Source organism: Rhamphochromis longiceps, linkage group LG12 (genome assembly GCF_057381845.1).
Source record: "Rhamphochromis longiceps isolate RC_006_pf linkage group LG12, R_longiceps_female_GT1.1, whole genome shotgun sequence".
Taxonomy (NCBI): Eukaryota; Metazoa; Chordata; class Actinopteri; order Cichliformes; family Cichlidae; genus Rhamphochromis; species Rhamphochromis longiceps.
The window spans coordinates 22,243,592-22,263,345 of record NC_140568.1 but is presented as its reverse complement, the minus strand read 5'-3'; the positions used below and the strand labels follow the sequence as shown (position 1 = coordinate 22,263,345).

The 19,754-nt window shown below is 41.0% G+C and overlaps 2 protein-coding genes across 5 annotated transcripts; both read left to right on the top strand.

Annotated features, from left to right (window-relative positions):
• The first annotated feature begins 161 nt into the window (after positions 1–161).
• LOC146657230 (ubiquitin-like protein 4A) lies at positions 162–4,217 on the top strand. Its single transcript, XM_085425181.1, has 4 exons — positions 162–359; positions 1,573–1,678; positions 1,786–2,024; positions 3,595–4,217. The coding sequence occupies exons 1-4, from the start codon at positions 312–314 to the stop codon at positions 3,700–3,702; spliced, it is 501 nt and encodes a 166-aa protein (XP_085281307.1). The 5' UTR covers positions 162–311; the 3' UTR covers positions 3,703–4,217.
• Positions 4,218–4,393: 176 nt separating this feature from the next.
• LOC146657229 (dynamin-1-like protein) lies at positions 4,394–18,678 on the top strand. Of its 4 annotated transcripts, none has more exons than XM_085425177.1 (18): positions 4,394–4,406; positions 4,964–5,083; positions 7,581–7,722; positions 7,961–7,999; positions 8,181–8,227; positions 8,327–8,398; positions 8,493–8,579; positions 8,687–8,849; positions 9,166–9,286; positions 9,380–9,718; positions 11,593–11,713; positions 11,825–11,980; positions 12,091–12,180; positions 12,277–12,375; positions 12,549–12,665; positions 12,755–12,864; positions 15,187–15,346; positions 15,529–18,678. In XM_085425177.1, the coding sequence occupies exons 2-18, from the start codon at positions 4,982–4,984 to the stop codon at positions 15,583–15,585; spliced, it is 2,022 nt and encodes a 673-aa protein (XP_085281303.1). In that variant the 5' UTR covers positions 4,394–4,406; positions 4,964–4,981; the 3' UTR covers positions 15,586–18,678. The 4 variants fall into 4 exon arrangements, with proteins under 4 accessions (XP_085281303.1, XP_085281306.1, XP_085281305.1 ...); XM_085425179.1 differs by lacking the exon at positions 4,394–4,406 and adding an exon at positions 4,407–4,531; XM_085425178.1 differs by lacking the exon at positions 4,394–4,406 and adding an exon at positions 4,422–4,536.
• Positions 18,679–19,754: the final 1,076 nt, after the last annotated feature.

The following is a 19,754-nucleotide window of genomic DNA, read 5'->3' as shown; positions in this document are numbered from 1 at the left end:
CTTTTTGAGTTTTCCCATCCTTTTTTTTTCTTTTTAATATTCAACTGCGGCATAATTAGGAGAAAATAAATGGATTATTGTTTGTTTTTGTTGTTATGACACTTTCCTCCGAAGGCTGGTGTAGCTGCCATGCCACACTCCGGCCAGCGCGCGGCGGTAGTGGGATGCGGGAGAAGAAAATGGGCCGTTGGCAAGCAAAGAATTGCGAGCTGATAAAGTAGCTGTACTCTGAAGCAGCACACTCCGGGAGGCTTTGTTACTTTATCTTTATTGTTGTGTAATTTTTTTGTTTTTTGAAAGCATATTCAAAAATGATCCTCACGGTGAAACCGCTTCAAGGAAAAGAGTGCAGCGTACAGGTGAGTGAAGTACCGCTGCGCTAGCTCACCGCCTCTTGCTAACTGCGATCGCAGCTAGCAGTTTAGCCGAGCCAGCATTGGCATGTCACATGCCGAGCTGCCTTTAGAAAAACGGCTACGCATATGTTTTTTGAAGTAATAAAATAGCCTGTCAGAAATACTGGGATTCAGTGCTACACACTGTAGCCTACACTAGCCGGTTGTATGGGCATTTCTCCTCAGAGTCATTGATGTTATAGTGGCTGGCGTGCTAGCCAAATCCTGGATAAGATGTTGCATACAATCTCGCCTGACAACAGCTGACTAGTAGCATTTGAAGCCGGTCTTTGTGATTTCGGGTAAAGAAAAAAAAGGGGAAGTCCTATCTTAGGAAAACACTTTTTCGTGCAGTAAGACCAATATAGCTGTCAGTTAGCTTTAGCCTCAGTCTGTCTCTCACAAAGCTAATTTTTAAAACATTATGAAACACAAACTGGATTTTTTTTCTAAAATTGTTTAAAAATTCTGTGTTCAGCAGAGAAGTGGTTCCATGCACAACATCTACGCTATTACAGTGATTACAGCCATTTCGTTTAAAATGTTAGCCAGAGTGCACTTTATTTATTTATTTTTTAGAGAAAGGGGCCTCTACAAAGGTCAGTACAAAGCGGGGATGTCACTTATTTATATCCCCTTTCTGTTTTTTGCTGCTGTGTTTTTGGTCACTATCCTGTTGCATAACCCAAAGGCGTTTGAGTGTTAGAGGACAAACTAATGACCGGACATTCTACCAGAAAATCCTGAAGGATAGAGCAGAATTCATGGTTCCATCAATTACACGAAGTCTTCCAGGTCTCGAAACAGCAAAGCAGCCCCACCATCACACTACCTCCACTGTGTTTTACACCAGATGTAACACAGAACTCAAACTCTTCAAAAAGTTCAGTTCTTTTCTCGTCAGTCTAAAGAATATTTCCCAAAAAGTTTTGGGGATCATCAAGATGCTTTTTGGCAAATGTGAGATAGGCGTGTGTGTGTGTGTGTGTGTGTGTTGTTTTGTTTTGTTTTGTTCAAAATATGCCAAAAAACAAGAAATCAAGAATGGGACAAATACTCTTTTACAGCACTGTGTGCTGTGTAATTTAAACGCTGTTCAGCTGCACAGAAAGAAAACAGCTAGCGTCATGCTCTTAAATTACACATGTACTACATGATTGGGTTGTTTATCTTCCAGGTGACTGAAGACGAAAAGGTCTCCACAGTGAAGGAGCTTGTATCTGAACGTCTCAACATACCAGCAAACCAACAACGGTTACTCTACAAAGGGAAAGCTCTAGCAGGTAGATGTGGCAACAGTGCCACATTTGATGGCAGCATTTGTTAATACTTTTCTGCATGCATCATATGTAAATTTTTAATGGCAATACATTATATCACTCTCCCTCAGATGAACACAGACTGAGTGATTACTCTATTGGTCCTGAAGCTAAATTGAATCTGGTAATCCGTCCCGTGGGAGAGAGGACTGCAGCTTCAGGGACAGCAGCACCAGGTGGCGGTGGTAGCTGTAGCAGCACCAGCAGCGGAAGCAGCACACAGGGAGGAATATGGCAGACCATCTCCACTATACTTGCTAGACACTTTAGTCCGGCAGATGCAGCAAAGGTTCATGAACAGCTTATTAAGGTATATAAATGCAGCATCATCTATTTTTTTTCGTCACACAAGTTGACAGCTGTGCAGATTTAATAAATGTAAAATATTAAAGTTGAAAGGGCCAGTTATGGATGATTTATGAACATGTAGTGGTAACAATGAGATACTAATTTAATTTCTGGAAATCTATTATTAATAATTACTACAATATTTGTATAATGCTTTTATCTTTTAATGAGAACGGATTTTACTGTAGAAAGTCGGTGTACTGACAACTCTTGAGTAGAGCTGTGCGATATGACCAAAATCTCATATCCCGATATAAGACATTTATCGTCCGATAACGATATAAATCACAAAAATTTTACATTTTCTGTACATTCTGAGAATTGCGGGCAGCTCGACTTGCGTAAAGTGTTTCCAGCTGGGCGTCGTGTACCTGGAGTCGAGTGTTTTAACCGATGCATGAAACTACACATTTTTAGACATAAGTTGTAACGGCCGCTGTTTTCTTTGTGAGTATTTATTACACGGCGTGCTGCGGGGAAAAGCCTGTTCTAACGTTTGAGTCTAAGGTTTTTGTTTTTTTTTAGCACCTGTCAGCACTTTTTTGCTTCTCATCCTTAAGTACTCTGCATACTCTTTTACATGATTAAGTTTATTTTGAAAAGTCTCAACAGGATCTTGAGCTTTATTGTGAAAGGTTTATGTGGAAGATAAACAAGCGGACACGCAATGGTTTTACTGTCGTTGTTGCTAACGACAACGCATAAAAACAGGCGCTTGTCTGTCCATAGTGTGGTTATATTAAATATAAGAGAAAGAGATAACTTTAAGAAATTAATATAGTGACCATCAAAACGATGAAAAAATATTGCCGTAAACAGTTTATTTTGCGACACCACGAAACAAATGATAGCGTAAAATGAAACGATAGATGTTTTTATATTGTCATCCGATATATATCCTTATATCGAACAGCCCTACTCTTGAGTTTGTTAGTTGATCAGCTCCTATCCATCCAACTGTGCTCACTAATTAGAAGCTACATTCAGCTGCTCCCTCATTCACGAGGCGTTGCCACAGCAGGTAGCTCTGCATGCCTTCCCAACGAAACCCCAAAGGGATTCATGTCTCCTCCTTTCGCTTGTTAGGCAAATATGTAAACCACTAAACTATGGAGCCACTAATTATGCTGGGCTAAATAATTAATTGAACAACTCAGACCAGTAGCAGCCAGACATGCGTGTGTGTTTGAAGGGGGGGGGGGGGGATGAAGCAAAATCTAGTTTGGCCTTTTGCTGCCAAATTCTGTTGTTATCCTGAAATTGTTTAATTATTTGCGTGCAAATAATTTTAACATCATTACAAAACAAACAGTCAAAATTGCAAATTAGCTTACCTCCACTTGCGTCTACACTTTTTGGACTTAACAAACTCCTTTTAAGAGCAACAAAAATGTTTCTGAAGGTCATGCTTCCAGTCCTTCATGCATTATTTCTAAGCCAGAACATGTTGTAAATAAATGCACTGAAATGTTTTTAACCTGCTACTTTTCAATATGTTTTTATTTCTTTTTTACTTTCTTTCTTTTCTCAAGGACTATGAACGTTCCCTTCGACAGCTTAGCCTCGATGACATTGAGCGCTTAGCGGGGAGGTTGCTTCATCCGGAGGGCGAGGGCATGGACACCTCATACATGGACTAAGAATGCATAGCTTGAAGCTGTTTTTTTCCAATTGTTGTTTGAGAGACGCTCAGTGCTTTGACATGCATACGGTGTTCAGAGTGTTAGACTGTGAAAAATACAATGTCATTTTTCTTACAGAGAGCCCCAGGGTGAGCATGGATAACACTGATTGTTTATCTCAGCAATAGGGCTTTCTTATCTTGGATGAGAAAACTTGGCCTCTTGAAATTGGCCCTTGTCATTGGTGGCACAGTAACCTCGACCTGATCACATAATATCTGAATACAAAGGAGTCCATTTATGAAGCTGTCTTCACATGATCTCTGGCTGCTACAAATTCCAGGGGACACTAACTTCTAATGGAGGGTATTTATTAGTAATATTTGGGTTGCGTGATGACTGGGTGTTTCCTGTTATAACCATCTGTGCAAAGTTCATACATGTTTTATTCTGTAACTTACTGATGGCCATTGTATGTAAATAACATGTTTATATATACAGATATTAAAACACAGGGGGAAAAAAGCCTATCTTTCCGCTTTTCTTGTGTGCTTTTTAAGTGTCAGAATATATAAATGTATAAGCAGTGTGGTTTGATTTGAGGTTTCACAAGGCGGGACTTTACATATCAGCCAATCAGATGCTAGGAAACCTCGTGACTCAAATTTTTGACCAATTGGATTGACTGAGTAATACGGTTCCGCCTATGTGATCAACTGACGGTCTGTATCTTTATGCTGCTAATTTTGGATGACATTTCGGGTAGAATGAAGGGTTAACGCGTTGTTTTAATACAAACTATGAAGAACAGGAAACTTGGATAGGAAGGAATATATCTTGAACATTGGTGAGGTCAGCATCGGGTACCGTTTCTTTAGCAGCTAAGCGAGTGTAAGCAGTTAGCTAGCTTATCCATTTCACTTCCTCCCTTTACCCAATAGATTTAGCAAGCTATAGTTGGCACATAACATCGAGTGTCTCGGTTTGTGCTGTCACCACCATTTGTTGCACTGTTAGTCAGACCTGGTTTCATCCCAGTAGTTGACAACTCGTAACCAGTGTTTATCTTAAAATGCCACTTCAAACTGGTGCTTAACCTGGGAGGATTGAGCGTGGTGTTACACCCCTCTCATCAGGACCACTTCTCCCTCTGACGAAGCTATACTGCTTTTGTTTTGTTTTTTTTTTAACCATTTTGAAGTTTGTTCTATCTTTGCTCTGTGTGTGTGTGTGTGTTTGTGTTTTTAATTTATTCATTAAAAAAAAAACCCCAATGTAGCAACCGTCTGTTGGAAGGATGGAAACTCTCATTCCCACCATCAACCGGTTGCAGGAGGTCTTTCTAACACTGGGGGCGGAGATCATACAGTTACCTCAGATAGTCGTGGTTGGATCTCAGGTAGGCTAGGACGCATCTAAAGTACTGTGCAAAAGTCTGAGCTACCCATGATTTCGTTATATTTTGTTTCCAAGCAGCCAGGCTGTCTTCTAATTAAAGTAGTCTTGAACAATAGTTCTTCAGGTTTTCTGAAGGTCTATCAAAGTTCTTCTTTGGAGACTGCCTACTTTTTTCACTCCTTTTCAGTCAAGTCCTTGTACCTGAGCATTTTTACAGAAATGTTTTGTTCATTAAGTTAATTTGTTTATTCCCTAACTCAAAGCCTGAGCAATATAGCAGACAACTAACTTACAGAACATGCTTTGAGTTGTATCTTTGGGCATCTTGTTAGTGAAAATATTTTATTCCCATTTCTTTATCTGTGAAAAAGATCCCAAAAGAGCTGAAAACTTTGTATACATAAAAAAAATATCTACAGCAGATGAACTGCATCTGAAAGTCATGTCCTTAAGAAATAGGGGAAAAAATCCATCAAAGACCTGACACAGAACCTGAGAGATGCATCTGGTCCTTCAGTTGACTATTCACTAAAGTCTCATCAGGGTTGTCAGTGGAAGAGTGGCTGTCAGGTAACCATTCCTAAGGAAAGGAAACCAGGAGAAAACACTGAGGTATCCCAGATTACAAACTGGACTGAAAATCAATGGCAGCAGGTTTTATCGTGTGATGAATCCGTATTTGAAATGTTTGGTTCAAATCATCTACAGAGATGTCAGGAGGGAGGCACTACAGTGAGTGTCTACTGTAAAACCGTGGAAGTTCTATCATGGTTTAGAACTGCATTTTCAGCCATTGGTCTTATCAAAATTGATTAAATTATGAACACAGAAAAATGCAGTCAGATTTTGATCCTCTATGTAGTGCCATCTGAAAAGCATCTGATTTGCGGTGGCTTCATTTTTCAGGATGATAATGATCCCAGATACACTGCCAATGCAATAAAAGTTTACCTGGATATAGGGCTGCTCAATTAATCGAATTTTAATCACGATTACGATCTGGGCTTTCAACGATCATTAAAAATGACTGAGCCGATTATTAGCCCCTCCCTCATTTATCCGCGACACCTTAAAGGCCGGTCCGTGAAAATATTGTCGGGCATAAACCGGTCCGTGGCTCAAAAAAGGTTGGAGACCGCTGATTAAGAGGACCCGAGGGAAGCTCGGAAAGCTAAGCAGAAGTTATTTGGAGAGTGACTGCCGTTGGTTGAAAAGAGTTTAAAAAAAAAAACTTCAGTGGTGTTGCACACTTTTTTATATAATTTTTTTAAAGTCATTGTTAACCCTTTAAAGCCGGTCAGAGCTGCATGCTCCGTTTCGCGTAACTATTGTTAAATCCCTGTAGAACCTGAACCGTGTAAGCTAGCGCAATAATTTGTTTTGCATATGAAACCGGAGGAGTTGTACTTACATCTGATGCCATCAGCTTGTCCTCGGTCACGGTTTCGTTCCACATATAGCTTTGCAAAAATTGCATAAAAAGCGCTTGCAGGAACAAAAACATAATATTCCAGAAACACGCTTTGCCGTTCCTATCAGCTGTTCGTAACACTTCCCACAGTGAAATGATGCACATGCTGTTTTCTTTGCAAATTTGCATCATAGGATTGTTTTTTGTTTTTCCTGCAGTATATAAAAATTGCTGTATCTCCAAAATAAAACTATGAAGACACTCAAAATAAATTTCCTGTGGTGGGAAACTATTTTTTGCAACTTTATTGTATTTAAAGTTTTGAGGGATAAACCTCTTAAATTTCTCCAAGTAGAAATATATGTAAACAAAACAAAAGCGATTTTCAATTTTTTTTGTAGTTTATTGCACTTTTTTGCAATTTATGTAATTACTATGGACTTAATGCATACATATTATTAAAATATGGGCTATAACAGTTGTATTGATGTATAGCAACTTGAAATGCTCCCACAAATGGCACTACAGCATGTAAAAAAAATAATAATATAAGCTCTGGTGGACTTGGTTCTATAGTAGGTCTTAAAGGGTTAAATAAATATCGTCAAATAATCGTGATCTCAATTTCAGTGAAAATAATCGTGATTATCATTTTTGCCATAATCGAGCAGCCCTACCTGGATATACAACACACACACAATGGAACACTATCAGGTATGGAGAGGCCAACCCTCAACATAATTGAAGCAGTGTGGTATCATCTTGACAAAACAAAAGGCAGACAACATCCGAAGAAGAGGTTTGAATGTCCTTCATGAAGCCTGGAGAACTAATTCTGAAGGCTGCTTAAAGAATTGACAAAAAAGTTTGCCCAAGAGAGCTTGAAGTAAAAAGCTCAATGGTGATGCAGTTTTCTCAAATTTTTATCTATAACATTCCATCATCTGTCATGTATGCTGTAGCTGAAGCTGTAAACTGGGTTCATGTTATTTTTTTTATTATATTCACAATGGCGTATCCACACTGCATGAAAACTTTGCAGATGACTGTATCAGGGTTAAACTGGTCTTATCATGTGTCATAACAGAGCAGTGGAAAGAGCTCTGTGTTGGAGAGCCTGGTTGGACGGGATTTCTTGCCTCGAGGATCAGGAATAGTCACAAGACGACCCCTGGTGTTGCAGCTTGTTAATGTCCCCCCATTGCAGGAGAGGCTGAAGATCGAGAACGGTAAACAAACACAAATCTGTCACTGTTATATTCCTTTAAAAAAAACAAAGTCAAGTTTAGGAAGTTAGGGTATGCAGAAGAATGAGGAGAATAGAGTAACAGAAGGTTGTTATTAAAGTGTATACTGCATGCAGTAGTTAACGTGCACCTTTTCTCACTGTTTTTAACTGCTATTCCTTTTATGGTCTTGCTTTGCTAACACTCTCTTTCTTCCTCTTCTCCTTCACTGGCTTTTCAGGAAATGGGATTAAGCAAAATGCCCAAAACAGCTACCCAGGTCTGCATGCACTTGTCTTTGTTTAACTTCTTCATTTCTTTTCTGACATTTTCTTCAGCCTGATCTTTCTGCGTCTAGTATGAACACAAGTGGCTTTGTCTTATATTCAAATTAGCATAATGTCTCTTCAAAGTCTTAGTTTTATCTGTGTTAAAATTCACACTTACTCCTATTTGTTCAGGTCTCAAAGCTGAAGAATGGGGTACATTTCTGCACTGCAAGAATCAGGTTTGTTTATCTTAGGCATTCAAATAATATGTACACTGCTTTGGTTCTGTATTGTGTGCTAGGATTATGTGATGTGTAATTTTCTCACTCTTTTAATAGATCTTCACAGATTTTCAGGAAATTCGTCGGGAAATTGAAGCAGAGACTGAACGAGGTTCAGGCGACAATAAAGTGAGAAGAACACTTTGATGTGCGCTCAGTAATGCTGCAGGTTCAGCTGTTTCCACTGGATTCATTATTTTCTTTCTCTGTTTTTCATATCCAGGGGATCAGTCCTGAGCCCATATATCTGAAGATTTTCTCTCCAAAAGTTCTTAATCTCACTCTGGTTGATTTACCTGGAATTACTAAGGTAGATTCAGCCTCTTGACGGGGATGCTGACTGGATATGATTTATGCAAACACAGTGACGTTAGATAATCATTAATAATGATCGAATGTGTGCTGTGGTTGTCTTAGGTTCCTGTTGGGGACCAGCCAAAGGACATCGAGGCTCAAGTGCAAGAGATGATCTTGTCCTTTATCTCCAATCCAAACTGCCTTATCCTCGCAGTGTCCCCTGCCAACTCTGACTTGGCCACATCTGATGCACTAAAATTGGCTCGTGAGGTTGATACAGATGGTAAGACATTATTTATACAGGGTTTTTTTTTTTCCTCAGAATTTATCTTAATTTTCTCTCTCTCTCTCTGTGTTTACTGCATGACGTGCTTCATTTTTAAATTGTTACATAACATGCTTTCATTTTTAAATTATCAAATGCGTCGAAAGAAGTAATTTCATGCTACTGATATAGCCTGTCTTTACAGTTTAAAAACCTTGCTGACAGGAAAATGAATGTTCATGTGCTCCCTTTGGCTGTGGTGATAAAGAGAATGATTAAATGGGGGAACCGTTCACCCTGAATGATCTGTGAATGTTGTGTTGGTGTCTGTCAGGCCGTCGAACACTGCTGGTGGTCAGTAAGCTGGACCTGATGGATGCAGGAACCGATGCGCTGGAGGTCCTTCTGGGTCGAGTCATTCCAGTCAGGCTTGGGATTATCGGGGTGGTTAACAGGTTTGGAAGAAACAAACTTGCTTGTTGATCTATAATTAAAAGTATTAATATTCTGATTATCTTACTGAACTCGCTGTTTTCTTCTTGTTGTAGGAGCCAGCATGACATAAATACTCAGAAAAGCCTGGAGGACTCAATGAAGGATGAGCAGGCTTTCTTGCAGCGCCACTATCCCTCGCTAGTGTCTCGTGCTGGCTCTCGCTATCTGGCCAAAACTCTCAGCAGGCTGCTCATGCACCACATCCGGGACTGCTTGCCAGACCTCAAAACCCGAGTGACTGTGCTGAGTGCCCAGTACCAGGCAAGACTCAACAGCTACGGACAGCCCGTAGAGGATCACAGTGCCACCCTGCTACAGATAGTCACCAAGTTTGCCAGCGATTATTGCAACACCATAGAGGGAACAGCCAGGCACATACAAACCTCAGAGCTGTGAGTCTGACCACACTCTAGTGGCACCTGGTGGAGCTTTTGTTTTCTGATTTAGTGAAATGCCTTAACTCTTCTGCTCAACACAGCAGTTGTTGCACAAATCTGCATTTTAACTTACTTTGATGAGCATCCCAAAAGGTTGATTCTGTTCATCTGGACGTTTTCAGTGAGAGAAACGTTTCGTCGCTCACTGAAGTGACTTCTTCAGTCTCAGCTGATTGCTGCAGGTTTCCCCAACCTTTTAAACAGGACATTTGCATAATGACTGAAGCTAGCCCACTAACGAACAATGGTCTATGAGGTCAGTTTCTTGATCATTAATATGAAATTGTTATGAACATTGATCAACAGCCACTGATCAAAGACCATTGGTCAATGACAGCTGATCAATGGCCTTGAGTACTATTCACAGAGAGGTGGGGAATGGCTTCAATCACAGCACTGTAAGCTGGTGAAACGTGAAAAATATACCATTACGCCCCCTCCTCAGCCTTCTTGATATGATGTTCTTCTGCTTCCCTGGCCACTGTATCTGTGGCGATGCTGTTCGCTCTTTGTCGTAGCGTCCTTATGACACACAGTTTGTGCTCCAGTGGGTGATGAGGGTCAAACCTTAAATACTTTACGTTACCCATCAACTTTTAAATGTTCCCCCTTAATAATGGAAATCTCAAAGTCTAAGAAGGCGGTCTTTCTTCATAACCTCCATGGTGATCTTGATGTGTTTCTCCACCGAGTTATTGTGATCAGTGAATTGTGGTACGTCCTGAGATTTGATTTTCAACCAGGTGTCATCCACATACCTGTACCAACGACTTGGGGGTGTTCCAGGGTAGGATAACAGAGCCCCGTTTTCCACTTCTTCCATGTACAAGTTGCCCACAGTGGGTGAAACTGGGGAACCTACGGCACACCCATGTTTCTGCTTGTAGTACTGACACTTGTATTTGAAATAGGTGGAATGAAGACACAGTTCCACAAACAAACACACTTGGTCGGTGCTGAGAGTGGTCCTGCTGCTGAGGTTGGGGTCATCCTGTAATCTCTTATGAACTACCTTCACTGCTTCAGTGACTGGAACACAAGTGAAGAGAAACGTAACATCATATGAGACCATTGTTTCATCTGCCTCCATTATGACATCTCTAAGCTTCTCAACAAAATTCAAAGTGTTCTGGATATAGCGTTTAGAGCTGCCTATCAACGGGTTGAGGATCAAAGCCAGAAACTTTGAGATGTTATACGTGACTGAGCAGACAATTGGTCTTAAAGGTACACCCTGTTTTTGTATCTTAGGTAAACCATACAGACTTGGTGTAGTTTCCCCTGGGTGTAGCCTGTGGTATGAGGTCTGGTCAGCAGCATTGTCTTAATCTAAGTGCTTCAGACAATCTATCACCCTCTTCCTGTAACCACTACCTGGGTCTTGTTGTAGGGGTTCATAAGTATTTTTGTCAGTGAGCAGTGACAAAATTTTTCACGACAGTCCTTCTGGTTAAGTGAAACCGTGCACCTACCCTTGTCGACAGAAGGGTCGACAAGGGTAGGTGCACTACCCAGATGAACAGAATCCACTTTTTGGGATTTGCAAACCTGGATGATTGAGACTGCATCGAGACATTTGACGAGCGTCATGAGAGTAATGTCCTCGTGCTAATGTAGGTGTAAACTAAAGTGGTATCAGCATCTTCCGTTGGCACATTCCACTCTGCAGCTTTTACCATTTGATGATTAATTCATTAAAATACATGGGGAGCAAATATTGACCCTTTTTGGTTGACTGCATTTAAGCTTGGCACAGCTAGCATTGCTGACACACAGGACTGAGACACAGCACTGATATCACAACTTTCACCTTTCTCTTCTTTCTGCAGCTGTGGAGGTGCTCGGATCTGTTACATATTCCACGAGACCTTTGGCCGGACCTTGCAGTCTATCGACCCCCTGGCGGGCCTGACTGATCTCGATATCCTCACTGCTATCCGTAATGCTACTGTAAGCTTCTTCTCGCTTCTGTTTGTGTAGCTCTACTAAATCCTAATTCTAGTCAAGTCTGGAGCTGGTGTGTATTTGTGTTTGTATGTATGTATGATATTTGCCCTGCAGGGCCCACGGCCAGCACTTTTTGTGCCCGAGGTGTCCTTTGAGCTGCTGGTGAAGCGGCAAATTAAGCGTCTAGAGGAGCCCAGTCTGCGCTGCGTGGAGCTGGTTCATGAAGAGCTGCAGCGGATCATCCAGCACTGTTCCTCCTTCAGTACACAGGTGGGACCACAGATCATATTGCACTTTACACATGGTTGAATAAAGAAAATAGTGCCGCAGTAATTATTACAGAACCGTGTTAAAAAACAGCGTGTCTTTGCATTTTTAAGGAGCTTCTTCGATTTCCCAAGCTGCACGATTCCATTGTGGAAGTAGTGACTGGATTATTGCGGAAACGCTTGCCGATTACTAATGAAATGGTAATCCACAGCTTAAGCAAGATCATCATTTTTATATTAATTATATTAGTCATCCCACTGGATGCTTTTTTTTTTTGCTTTTTTTTTTAATTTCAGGTCCATCATTTAGTAGCAATAGAGCTTGCCTACATCAACACAAAGCATCCAGACTTCACGGATGCGGCGCAGGTCTCCGCATCTGTCAACAGTCAGCAGGTAGTAGTTTGTTTCTCACTGCAGGGACTTTTTTTCTGCTTGGCTAAACAGCAGACACTCTTTAAAAGCTGAAGTGTAATTCATAATTAAATATTAAAACCACTTTCAGAGTTTTTAGTGGAATCCCAGCCTAAAAAAACCCGTCTTTTACCCTCTGAGTTGCTTGTTTTCAGGCAGAGGCTCTTGACGGAGGGAAGCGCTGGAAGAACGAGAAGGTCATGGAAGAAAAGGCTGCAGCTGCAGGCTTTGGGAGCCCCAGCAAAGGCCAGGCCATTAACCTCCTTGACACAGTGAGTAGCGGGATTAGCAGTATGACAAAGCACTGAAGTCATTGCAGATGGTCAGTATTAATATTTTGCTTGGCCCTTCTCTCTGTCAGGCTGTGCCAGTGTCCCGAAAGCTGAGCTCGAGGGAGCAGAGGGACTGTGAGGTCATCCAGCGTCTCATCAAGAGCTACTTCCTCATTGTCCGCAAGAGCATCCAAGACAGGTTTGACTGGCACAAATCCAGAGCACCTCAGGGGACCCTACTTCCCCTTTACATCACGTTCAAAGCTCAGTTGTTGCTATTGATTAGTTCAAATTTGGCACAAACATTCAGTTAGAATAAAGTTGGTCAAAAGTGACATGACCTTACTGAACTCGCAATAATTCATGTGGTAATTATGTTGTCTCTTATAGGACAAAATGATTAATTGAGATCAAAGTTCAGCTTTGCTGTGACAGCATTCTGTAAAACCACTTCTCTGGTTATTATTCAGGAGCTTAAAGGCTTTTATACACTGGACATGTATTTGTTCAAATGTTTTGAGCGTTAAAAATATTTTTTGGGCCGGCAGCATAACTTCGCTTACCAATCAGACCACTGCATTTTCCAGCAAGTGCGCTGTAGGTCCGTGAGTCGTTTGGTACCGGGCCGCGAGAGTTGAGGCTCGGGTGTAAAATTTATGGTTTTTATCGTTAACTCGGTTTCCCTGGGTCTTATGTTACTCTCAGTGTTGTTGGCGCATTTCAGAAGGACGCTGCTAATAAATTTACACAACTACACAGTGGATTCGTGTTTATTATTATATTTGCAAAATACCACAGTTTTTGTCTTGGTCATTTTATTTTGTTGTATTTATCTGCAACACCTTAAAGGCTGGTCCGTGAAGATATTGTCTGAAATTAAATTGGTCTGTGGCGCAAAAATTGGGGACCGCTGTGTTAGACGACAAGTTTGGATCCAAAAACTTTGGGAAATTCTTTGTGTTTTCCGAAAGCGCTCCGTGTGGCCTTAACTCTTAGATAAAAGAGTAGATCATATATCTTGGCCATTTCTGAATTGATGATACTGATCAGTGGTTAACCAAATATCATTAGAGACTTTTACATCAGTAACACAAAAATCTGAAGGCTGTCTGTCTATCTGACCCATTAAAACACTGAGCCTGAACTTTAAATAGTTAACATGCAGCCATGTCACTGTCCATTTCATACCATCAAACATGACATTGCTAAATCCTCCCTCAAGGTCTGAGAGTACTACTGTGACCACTGTGGTTCCCGCGGAGCTGTATTTTGGTGCAGAAGGAGCTCATGCTGATGGATTTTTGCCTGATGATGCTTAATGCGAGTGCTTGTACGATCTGTGTTCAGAGAGCAGTTTCTGATTTATTCCTTAGGGGAAATGTTCCCTGACTGAAAGTCTGGGTGAAGTGTTCGCTCGTATATAAAATGTTGTCTGCTCCGGTTATATTAAAGTAATGATGCAGTTTAAGTCCATTTACTTGCATTTGCCTGCATGGACTGGTTTTATCTATGGACAGGGGTGGGCTTGGCTCCAACAGGCAGCTTAGCCACTCAGTCAAAAGTTCAGAAAAGTGTGTTCAGGCTTCCTGAACGACAGGCGTACAAGTCTAAATGTCAGCTCAGGTGTAACATTTGTAGCTGTGTTTGTTCAGGTGAGACCTATCGTGATGCTCTTCTTCTCCCAACACTTTTAATGTTAGATCAGTGCTGATATGTATTGGTCAGATGAAAATGTTGTTTTTTTAATGAAATCCATCAGATTTTTCCCTCATTTGCATCTTTTCTGCCTGGCCGCAGGGCACCGAGAGCAAGCGTGCCACTGCGTGCGTGTATTAACTTCACAATTAGATGTGCCTGATGGTGCTGTCAGTGTGGCTCAGGGTTAGCAGCTGTTAACCTTTTATCTTATCAGTTGTTACTTAGATAAAAGAGCTGCATTGAAAGAGCAGTCTAACTACATGAACAAAGGCTTCTTATATAATGAGAGCTTTTATTTTTCCTCTAAAAAAGATGCAGGGGTTATATTTACATGTAAACTAGAGGGTGACACATTTAGTGAGGATATTAGATTTAGTCTCTGTGGATATTAACTCATGCACTGTTTTCCCTACTTTTACTTCAATTACTGTAAGGGGATTAAATATATCAGCATTAGCAATAAGAGTTTTTGTTCTGGGTGTTTTTTTTTGTTTATTTTGTATGTGTCTGTCTTAACTGTGGTGCTCTGTTAGAGAATAAGTGTGCAGATGTTGATTCCTGCAGTGATGTCTGTTCTCATACAGCTGCTACATACATACAAATCAGTGTTTCTTAATATTAGTTTAGTGAAGTTGTTTCTTTTTTTAAATATGAGATTAAGCACAAAATAAATCAGCAGTAATGATCTGAACAGGGACTCAGCTCTAACTCTGGAGTCCCTCGCCCTAGTTTCTAGTCAGACTACAGCTTTCTTGGTTGGTGGAAGCATGCAAATTCAGAATAGTAGCCCTAGTGTAAATATCATCGATCTGTGTGTCTACAGTGTGCCCAAGACAGTGATGCATTTCCTGGTGAACTACGTGAAAGAACATCTGCAGAGTGAGCTGGTGGGTCAGCTTTACAAACAGCCACTGCTCCAGGAGCTGCTCATTGAGTCACAGGACACAGCACAGCAGCGGACTGAGGTTGCTCAAATGCTTGAGGTAAAATTGGATGATGCAATTTGTTCTCTGAATGGGTTCTGAACATCGTGGAACAGCTAGTTGTTTTTCTTTTTCTTTTTTTTCTTTTCTCTGCGGTCTTAATGCCAGCAATTTAACCAGCCTTTCTTTCTTTCTTTCTGTCTTTCTGTCTTTCTTTCTTTTTTTCTTTCTTTCTTTCTCAGGCGCTTAAAAAAGCCAATAACATCATCTCTGAGATCCGGGAGACTCATCTTTGGTAGCCAGAGGAATGCAACAACTTCTTTTGTGTCAAAGGAGAGCTCTGAGAGTTTGAGAGTGTATGTGAGTTTTCGGCAGTCTGTGTTAATGTGTGGCAGTACCACTGTTTTCTCACGGACCAGTGACCATAGCACATTCAGATCTACTTTTTTTCCTCTCTGGCGGTTGCACTGAACAGCATACCGGAGCTGTTGCTTTTCACTGTGAATGCTGAGAGAGAGAGAGATCAATCACACTCAGGCTGAAAGTGTTATTTAACAGGTAGAATGTGACAAGCATAGCCGCGAACAAAAATTTCCTGCAATACTTTGTGTGAAAACCTTTGATGGGTCATAAGTTTGTTTTCTTTTTTTGTAATGTATGTTGTGTATGGAGTATTTATTTTCTCTGTGTTTATTTTTTTTTTATAAATTTGAAATGTGTTCACACTGCACAGCTCCATGCTTTCCAGGCACGGGCTTCCTCTGAGCCCACTTTAGCAGGTGCTAAAACTATGTTAGATTAGATTTCCTGACTTTAATCTCCTTTGTTGGAGTGCTCAGCAGATATAGAAATAAAGTGAAAATCAAATCAATGCAGACTGCAATGCAACACTAAAGACAGGCTGCAGTCATTTAAAGAAATCACAGGATGACTGCGGATTGTTTTTCCAGCTCCGATGCTAATCAATATCAGGTTTATTTTCCAGTCTCGTTTGCATATGAGCCTATTTTTACTGCCTGCTGTAAACATTCCAGTTTTAGGTGAGCAAACCAAACATGCCCAACATATCCTTCCCTCTGTTTGTGTACGATTTTAGAAGACTGCCACATTGAGCTGGACAGCTTAAGTATAAAGTGTGTATGCACCATAGTGTTAGTCAATTCTTACACTTGAAGTGTGTTTTTATTTTTATTTTATTAACCATTAAAAGAGTATGCTTATTATATTTCAGATCCACATGATAGCACTGAAATTTCCTGTAGCTTCGTTTCCTTCCCCACAAAACCAATTATCCACTTGTTTCCACTGTTAATGCTACAGAGATATAAGCTTGTTCGTATTACTGACCCTTTCCTGCCGCTCAGATAAACTGCCTCCAGGAAAGCGAGACAATTAGAAATGTAGATGAATCCTGCCTGCAGTTGTTTTTTTGTTACATTCCCAACCAGAAACCTCAGTCTTAATTTAACCTGACTCATTTGCCCCTGTGCCAGTCACTGTTTCATTATGTAATATTCATTAATATGTAAAATAATGCATCTCTTCCCGGCTTTCCTCCCCCATTCTCAGGCTCAGATAATAGCCAAAACTAATGTTATCCTAAGAATTAGACTTTTTCAGGAAGACCTGCTTTAAACAGAAAGTTCGCCCCTGATCAAATATACATGTTCTCCTCCTCGGCCTGCAGTGCTGTTTATCTACTGGATTGTTTTGGTATGAAAGAAGACGGCTCCTACATGACACAGGGCAACCAGAGGTAACTCGAGTCAGAGTTTTCAGGGTCCCCGAAGGTGCCTCTCTTCTTTACCTGGCTAAATTGCTACGGTAACTGATGCTGAACACATGACCCGGTCAGGAGCATGATCTGATCAGTTTCCTTTTAGGATCAGGTGGAAGCACAGTGTTTACACTATTTTATTTTCAGTTTGCTTTCAGTGAAAAAAGTTGTTCCTTGCTGAAGGAATATGTTTTGTATATGCAACTTTTTGAAGCCATACTTTACTAACGCACTGAAGCCCAGCTATAAAGCTGCAGCAGCACAAAGTGTATGTGGCATTGTGACAGGAATTTGCATACATTCGGTTGGTGATGCAGAACGTCTGTGGTCCTAATCTGCTGCTAAGTCTCTTTACACTGCTGGAAATACAGCTAATAGAGTACAAATTAGAAAATGAATTGGTTACATTTGTAGACTATATAATTAATAATTTCACTTTAAGCTGGCGACAAGTGATATCCACAGCTCTTTTATGTACACACCTGTGATGTTTAAGCATATCAGGTTTAAAGTTTATGAGCTCTAACATACAGCTGTCACATTAGAAATAAACAGCAGCACCGAGACCCACCAAATGATAAAATAAGTATATTGGAAGGTACTTCAGGCTGCTCCCTTATTTCCCGAGAGGTCGTCAGAGTGGATGAAACTGTGTGTTTGATTTGGCACCGGATGCCTTTCCTGACATGACCCTCACATTTTATCCAGGCTTGTGACCCTCGCAGGCTGGGTTCCCAGAATTGAACCGAGGATCTATAGGCGAGTGTGTTTACCACTCAGTGTGATTTTGATGATAATGAGTTCATATGATATATATATATCGTCATTACTTTCTCCTCTTATTTGCAACATCGTTACCATTATATTTTACTGCTGTATCTGTCTGTCTGTGTTAGGCATGTGACAGACTAGCTAGGGTGTACTCTCCCTCTCATTATATCACAGCTGAGATTGGCTCCAGTGCCCCTGCAAACCTGAACTGGATAAGTAGAAGAAGATGGATGGATGGATATATGTACTAGCACCACGTCAGATAATGTCACTGTCTGGAATATGAGGTGCTGAGTTTATGTATTTTAAGGAAAAAGAGTCAAATGATGCAGTCACTAACTGACGCTGTGATACCCGTTATCACCAGCTGTTTTTAGGGTTTCTTTTTGTTTGCTTTTTAACCAGTTAATGCAAAGAAAGCTTGGCTGAGTTGAACTTGCTTGATTTTTAGGTACCTTCAGCACCGCAAAGTGAGAGCCATCTAGCCCACTTCTGTTCAAGAGATGGCATCAAATTTCTCCAAAACTGTGCAATTCACTCCAAAATAATCCAAACAGATACACTGTACTTGAGGCCAGAGGGAAACGTGTACACTTTGGGTGGGAAATTTCTCATTAAGGGTACTATTAAACAGTAATTCTGTCTTCACTGTGTTTTTCTGAAAGCCCTGTATACGGTTGCATGTATGGTTCAGTATGCATGTGTCAAGATATGAATGAATGTATATTTTGTATTATTTAAATGTATATTAAGATCATGTGTCAACTGCCTCATGAGTTCTTGCCTGCCAATATTTGTGATAAATGTTGACTAAATGTCATTTGGAGGGTCTCATTAAACCCTATCAAAGGATCCCATGCAGTGAAGTGTGTGTGTCTGGTGTCATAGACAACATGCAGCTCCAACAGTTTTCGTAAAATGTGTTTGTTTGTTTTTTGGTTGTTTGTCCCCCACAGAGCTCTAGCAGTAGATGTGATTGGACTCACTCTTCTTCACTATATTGATCTCGAGCGACTGAAAAAGTCTTTCTTACAGATGTCTCTGTTACAGTTACACCAGCATGATGAAAACAGTGCGCAGCTATGAAGTGTCCTCCAGGATTTCAGCACTCGCGCACTCTTTCCCATTTTTCAAACCTCTCTTCTCTGTTTGACTCCACGATGCCACAGAAAGAGTGAAATTTCACTACAGTTATCTGCTCTCATTTAGATGATGGATTGTCACCTTTTGATGTCAAGGCAATCCAAGTTAAACACGAACAGGGGTTGAGGAGCGAGGTGATGGATGAGTTGAACGTAGCGGTGTGAGGAGAGTGCTGGTCATTAATGTTGGATGAGAGCGAGCGAGGGCAATACAGTCCGGGAGAGTGCAGTACTGGCACAGCAAGGCAAACATGACAGTTGAGATCGGTGCTGAATTTACAGCCTCCACCAAATATTAGAGATGCTGTATAACACAGCAGTCAAACCATTTACAACAGAGGACAGCAGGCTGAGCAGCTTCATTCACTCGGTCGGCGCTGAAGAATGAAAATGAAGCAATAACTAATAAACCCTTTTTATCAGGTGATTATTTTAAATTGCCTGCACTTTGTCTCCCACTGTAACCAGTTATTCTTATTGCCCTCTTATAGCACACCCCACCTCCCCACCAACTGAGACTAGACTAGACCATACCAACTCTGATGTGATGGGAGGGGGCTTGGCTGCGGTACCGTGACAACTGCATCCTTTGGGTCACCCGTAACTAGCTGACTGATGCTTGAATTTTTTTCCGGTGACATTTTTGCAGTGGTATAAAAATCCCCGCGGGCTCGCCAGCCTGTCGCGGGAGGTGCGGAGAGGTTTTCGAGCTGCGTTTCCCTCCTTGTGTCTCATACACTATTGAGCCAGTCAGCAGAGCAGGCTGAACAAAGCCATG

What these genes read in the sequence shown, in the direction of transcription:
- LOC146657230 (XM_085425181.1), top strand. Translation starts at nt 312, where the DNA reads ATGATCCTCACGGTGAAACCGCTTCAAGGAAAAGAGTGCAGCGTACAG. An exon ending in GAAAAGAGTGCAGCGTACAG is followed by an intron (nt 360 to 1,572) that starts GTGAGTGAAGTA and finishes TTTATCTTCCAG; the next exon opens with GTGACTGAAGACGAAAAGGT. An exon ending in CAAAGGGAAAGCTCTAGCAG is followed by an intron (nt 1,679 to 1,785) that starts GTAGATGTGGCA and finishes ACTCTCCCTCAG; the next exon opens with ATGAACACAGACTGAGTGAT.
- LOC146657229 (XM_085425177.1), top strand. Translation starts at nt 4,982, where the DNA reads ATGGAAACTCTCATTCCCACCATCAACCGGTTGCAGGAGGTCTTTCTA. An exon ending in ATTTACCTGGAATTACTAAG is followed by an intron (nt 8,580 to 8,686) that starts GTAGATTCAGCC and finishes TGGTTGTCTTAG; the next exon opens with GTTCCTGTTGGGGACCAGCC. An exon ending in ATTATCGGGGTGGTTAACAG is followed by an intron (nt 9,287 to 9,379) that starts GTTTGGAAGAAA and finishes TTCTTGTTGTAG; the next exon opens with GAGCCAGCATGACATAAATA.